The 6,203-nt window shown below is 33.4% G+C and overlaps 1 protein-coding gene across 1 annotated transcript; it reads left to right on the top strand.

Annotated features, from left to right (window-relative positions):
- The first annotated feature begins 3,438 nt into the window (after nucleotides 1–3,438).
- Nucleotides 3,439–5,445, top strand: LOC132064385 (phenylacetaldehyde synthase-like). Its single transcript, XM_059457341.1, is given in 1 exon segment — nucleotides 3,439–5,445. A coding segment is annotated over 1 exon segment (1,524 nt). The 5' UTR covers nucleotides 3,439–3,662; the 3' UTR covers nucleotides 5,187–5,445.
- The last annotated feature ends 758 nt before the right edge of the window (nucleotides 5,446–6,203 follow it).

The following is a 6,203-nucleotide window of genomic DNA, read 5'->3' as shown; positions in this document are numbered from 1 at the left end:
ACCAATCCAAAAAGACTCGTGGAGTGGACCACGAGTTATAAAGAAAATTTAGAAGAAAAAAAAGGGGGCCCACAGATCAAACGTCGTTTGCTGTGGGTCGTTAAAGTTGCTGCAAGTCGTAGAGGGGTATGCGATAAATCCCTTTTGGTTTATCCCAAATCCCACAATCTCTTTTGATTTTTTGGCTTCAAAATAGTGCCTTTTAGGCTCTGAACTCTATGTTTTTGCCCTATTTCCGGTCAAGTTATGTGTCTTTTAAGTTTTTACACTCCTTAACGAAGATATTTAATAGTTTTAATCATAAGAACATTTATCTAAATTACTTTTTATCTAGCATTAAATATCTCACTTAATTAATACTTAATTTATTGAAACAATAAGGGTAAATTTGAAAAATGACTAATTTTTAAAATAGAAGGGATCGGAGTACAATTTGAAACCAAGTATTTAAAAGTAGTATCTTTCTCGACAGCTGGTTGACTTGAGCTTGATATATAGCCATTGAGATTATTACTAAAAATGAGTATAACGTGACTTGAGCTTGATATATAGGTAGGGGTGTCAAAATTTGGCCCAAAAGGTGATGGTCCGTCCAACCCGTCCAAAATTTTATGGGTTGGGCTTAAGATATTTTTATATTGGGCTGATTTTAATTTCAATCCAACATAAATTTATTTAAAGTGATATAACGGGCAATTTGATTACCCTTCGTTGGGGGTAGTCTTTAATTTTACCCCTCGAAAATGGTGGTCTTTAAATTCATCCTTCAGCAAAATTTACATGGCACGAGGCATCATTTCGCCAAGGCGATTTGCATGGGCGAGTGCCGTGCCCATGCAAATTCGCTTAAGGCCCAAATAAAATAAAACTTGCATGGCGGTTGCAAAATTCTACCTCGGGCGAATTTTCCAACTTCGCCTTGTGATTTTTTTTTTTTTTTTAACACCGAGGGTGGGTTTGATCCCACACCTCGGGGTGCATTTAGGGGCAAAACTTAAAGACCACCAATTTGAAGGGAAAAAATTAAAGACCACCCCAAATGAAGGGCAATCCGCACAAAAAAAATCTCCAACTTAGCCAAATTCTAGCCCATTTTTAAGATTTACTTAAATTTGTGTTTATTGCTTGAGTTACTTTATTTTTTTTTATATATACACTTTTCTTGTATTATGTATTTTGTAAGTTTGTGGTATGTTTAATATGAAGGGAAATATTTTTCACGAAAATTTGTTTAATATGAAGGGAAATATTTTTCACGAAAAATGTTTTTCTCGAAAATATTTACCACGGAAAATGTTTTTCTAGAAAATAGACCCTTCAAAAAAATTGGGTCAAGTTGGGCGGGTCATGACCCAACCCATTTTTAGCCCATTTCAACCCAACCCATTTGATCAAAGTAACTTTTTAATGTTAATGTTGCTAACCATTTACTTCACCATTTTAATTGAAATTTCATTTCAATCCCATTTGACACTCATATATATAGCCATTGAGATTATTACTGAAAATGAGTATGACGTTTTTCTTTCGTATGTCATATCATGTTTAAATTTCTCTCTTTGAAGACGTGAACTCAGGAGTCAATAGAACAATTATAACCAAGAAAATTACTTGCTAATAATGCATATCGATTGAAAAATGACAGGCTACCAATATATTAAATCTCACCAGCTAACAACTTTGATCATTACATCTTGATTAATTACGAGAGCTTAGCCCAAATTAGCTAAACGTTGCATCCCGAAAATTAAGTCAAATTGAACTATCACGCAATTAAGTGATTAACATTACTTCTCAACAACCAAGAGTAGTCCAATTCAGGAAGTTGCTCAATTCTGGGACAACAAGAAACGTGGCAGATTGATGAAGTATAAACAAAACAGTGTACGTGTTGGTGTTTTCCAACAAGAAGACTGATCATTGCTCATGTCTTAATGAGTTACGTACCAATTAATAATTGTTACGTGATGAATATTTAATTAGGACATCTACTTGAGTCTAAACCATTTTTTTTTTCGGGAAAAGGGTTAAAACAACCCCTCTATTTTCATAAATTGGCTATTTTTACCCTCCATTACAAGTTGGGGCCAAATCTACCCCTCCCGTTACAAGTTGGAGCCAGATATACCCCTATCTTTAGTAAAGTTTTAAAAATACTCATTTCTAATATGTTCCCACATAAGCAAGCCTAGTCATTGGAATTAAGTGACATGGACGCCACACGACATTTAATTTATTATATGTGGTGCCTATGTGACAAACTTTTTAGTAACAATTTGAAAAATTATTTTTTAAATAAATAAATCTAGAAAAAATGGCTTTTATTAAAAATCTGATTTTTTTTTTTTATAAAACCCCGTTCTTAAAAAAAAATCTAGAAAATTGGATTTTTTAATTAAAAAATCTGGAAAATGATTTTTTTTAAATAAGTTTTTTCAAAATTTTTAAAAATTAATCCAGATTTAAAAAAAAAAAAAGATATTTAGGACACTTTTAAAAAAAAAAATACTTCACAGTTTTTCAGAAAAAATCCAATTTTCGAGAATATATTTTTTAAAAACGGGTTTTATAAAATCAAAAAAGTTTCAGATTTTTAATAAAAGCCATTTTTTCTAGATTTTTTAAAAGATTGTTTATTAAAAAAATTTCACGTAGACACCAAATATAATAAGTTAAATTCCATGTGGCGTCTATGTCACCCAATTCTAATTACTAGGCTTGCTAATGTGGGAATATGTTAGAAATGAGGGTATTTTTGAAACTTTGCTAACGATAGGGTTATATTTGGCCCTAACTTGTAACGAGAGGGGTAGATTTGGCCCCAACTTGTAACGGAGGATCAAAATAGCCAATTTATAAAAGTATAGGTGTATATTTGACCTTTTTTTTCTTTTCTTTTTTCTGTTCTTGTCAAACGTAATCTATCTTTCTTCTTTTCTATTCTACACTATTGGAATCCTCTGCACTATTTTTTAAAAATTTCTTACCAAACTCAACCTTTTCAGGGCAGCAGAAATTGTGCGTTCTCGACACATCCACTCTCTAAGAGTTCCCCAGCAATATTTATATTGAATGAAAATTCTTAGAAGTATTTTTTTTATTACGATTATTAATTTATTTTTCTTCTGTAATAAATATGTTAACTTGATCCGTCATCTCAAAATTCTGCCCCATTTATTAATTTCCCTGCAAGCCAAATAAGTTGAAGAAGAGATAGAACCCGTAGTTTAAATTAATGTTATTGGTTATATCTGTCACAAGTCACAACTAGTACCGATCGACAGGCACTTCTTTATTATTGATCCTCAAAGGTAATCATCTTTGTTACAGTATAACAATTTAGGATTATTGATTCCACACAACTCAAAAAGATTTGCATCTCGATGGGGTTATTACATATCCTCGAGAGAAATTGAAAGCTGAACATTCAAACACATCATAATTAGAAGTGAACTAATTAGTTAGTGGGTGACCATTAAACTGCGGGCTCCATTGGCACATACTTAAAACCAACTTCTTCAAGAGATAGATACATGGCCAACTATAGGCCGCAAAAATAATCTCAAGCTGCAAGAACATTTATGGCAAAATAATTTAGTTCTTTACGTCTATAAAACCAACCATTACTTTTTCTGGGAGGACAACACACACAAATTGAAACAATGGGTACCCTCAACATCAACCATGAACTTGATGACCAAATTTTCAACAACATAAACCCTTTGGATCCTGAAGAATTTAGAAGGCAAGGTCACAGGATTGTGAATTTCCTTGCTGATTACTACCAAAACATTGAACAATATCCAGTTTGTAGCCAAGTCAATCCAGGCTATCTCCAAAAACTTGTACCAAATTCTGCCCCTAGTGACCCCGAGCCACTCGAAAAAATTCTTCAAGATGTCAAAAGGGATATTATTCCAGGGATAACTCATTGGCAAAGTCCTAATTTTTTTGCTTATTTTCCTTCTTCGGGAAGTACTGCTGGATTCCTAGGTGAAATGTTAAGCGTTGGATTTAATGTTGTAGGGTTCAATTGGATATCATCCCCTGCTGCCACTGAACTTGAGAGCATTGTGATGGATTGGTTTGGGAAAATGCTAAATCTTCCCAATCATTTCCTATTCTCTGGTGGTGGTGGAGGTGTACTACAAGGTACAACTTGTGAAGCCATGTTGTGCACTATAGTGGCAGCTAGAGACCAAATGCTGAGGAAATTTGGTAGAGAGAATTTTGGCAAATTGGTGGTTTATGCATCTGATCAGACACATTTTTCTCTCAAGAAAGCTGCCCACATAGCTGGGATAGACCCCGAGAATTTTCGAGTTATCCCAACAACAAAGGTTGATGAGTTTACCTTGTACCCAAAATCGCTACGTTTAGCAATCTTGAATGACATTAAAGAAGGGAAGGTTCCCTTATTCTTGTGCGTGACCATTGGGACAACTTCAACAACTTCTGTTGATCCATTGCGTGCTCTCTGTGAAATTGCTAAGGAATTTGGCATTTGGGTACATGTGGATGCAGCCTATGCAGGAAGTGCTTGTATTTGCCCTGAGTTTCAGCGCTTTCTTGATGGTGTTGAAAATGCAAATTCTTTCAGTCTCAATGCACACAAATGGTTCTTTTCCACGTTGGATTGTTGCTGCCTTTGGGTTAAGGATCCAAGTGCACTTACAAAAGCTTTATCGACTAATCCTGAGTGCTTAAGAAACAAGGCCACAGAGTTAAATCAAGTGATTGATTATAAGGACTGGCAAATCGCATTGAGCAGGAGATTTAGAGCACTGAAGCTATGGTTAGTTTTGAGAAGTTATGGGGTAACTAATCTCAGAAACTTGATAAGAAGTCATGTGAACATGGCCAAGCATTTTGAAGGGCTTATAGCTATGGACACAAGGTTTGAAATCTTTGTGCCTTGAAAATTTGCTATGGTGTGTTTTAGGATTTCCCCATCAGTAATTTCAACCAAATTTGATCATGAGGAAGAAGTGAACAAGTTTAACACTAAGTTGGTGGAATCTATTAATTCATCTAGTCAACTCTATTTGACTCATGGAGTTGTTGGAGGCACTTATATTATTCGATTTGCCATTGGTGCTTCTCTTACAGATTATAGGCATGTTGACATAGCTTGGAAAATGATACAAGACCATACCAACGCCCTACTAAATCAGGGCTCGCTCTGATTTCTTTTAGGATTTGAATTATATACACTCATAGTGTGGACGATTTTTACTTAGTGTGGACGATTTTTACACTATTAGTGTAGTTATTTATTCAAAAACTAGGGTAAACTTTTACAACCTTTTTGTTTTTAGATTCCAATATAAAGAAAAGAAAGCCTTGTTCAGTTTTGAGGCAGCGATACGGTGGTCAGCACCTTATTGCAACAGTGTATAATATTTACTTTTGTACTATTCCATTTGCTAAGCACATAAGTTTTACTAAATTGTATTATATATGCATGAAAATATTTTAAAATGCCAATAAAGTGACCACGAGCTTCACCCATGTTTGGTTTATATGATCATTGTAAAACTATTTTTCTTCTAATTCACTCATTTTATCCATTCAATGTTGAATAGTTTATTTCATATTGATTGATCTTAAAAGCTTTTAATAACCCTCATGTGTAATATTTACTTTTGTACTATTCCATTTGCATAAGAAATAAGTTTTACAACAATTCAGCACCATGATAGCTACCTTTAATTAATACTAGTATAAAATTGTTTGGATTAGTTTAATAAGTAGAGTTTCCTTTTCTAAAACACAAAAGCCTAGTGAATGAGTACCTAAATGAGTAAAATTTCTCAAATGGTCATTCAATTCGATAGATTTATCTAGTAAAATATTTTTCTTTGTTTTGTATCAATAATGTCACTTAACTATTCAATTGTTTTCTAAAAGTCAATTACGAAGCGGATATTCAGGATTCAAAGTTTATAGGTTCCTTTATCAACTTCAAGTTAATATATAATAATAATTGGGTTCACATTCAAATATTTATAGATATTTGGTGAATATTTTAATACATATAGTAATCTATAAATAAAGAGTTCTTCCATTCTGAACCATCCGTCATACCAAACGACCCAAAGTCTTTATGATTCCTTGTGTCAAACATGGAGCCTAAAAGATTTGGTAGCAAATTTGGACCAAAATTTAAAAAAGAGTTGAGAACTACAATAATTCAATTAAAT

The sequence above is a fragment of the Lycium ferocissimum genome, chromosome 7 (assembly GCF_029784015.1).
Source record: "Lycium ferocissimum isolate CSIRO_LF1 chromosome 7, AGI_CSIRO_Lferr_CH_V1, whole genome shotgun sequence".
Taxonomy (NCBI): domain Eukaryota; kingdom Viridiplantae; phylum Streptophyta; class Magnoliopsida; order Solanales; family Solanaceae; genus Lycium; species Lycium ferocissimum.
The sequence above is the reverse complement of the archived record's forward strand: the minus strand, read 5'-3'. Positions and strand labels throughout refer to the sequence as shown.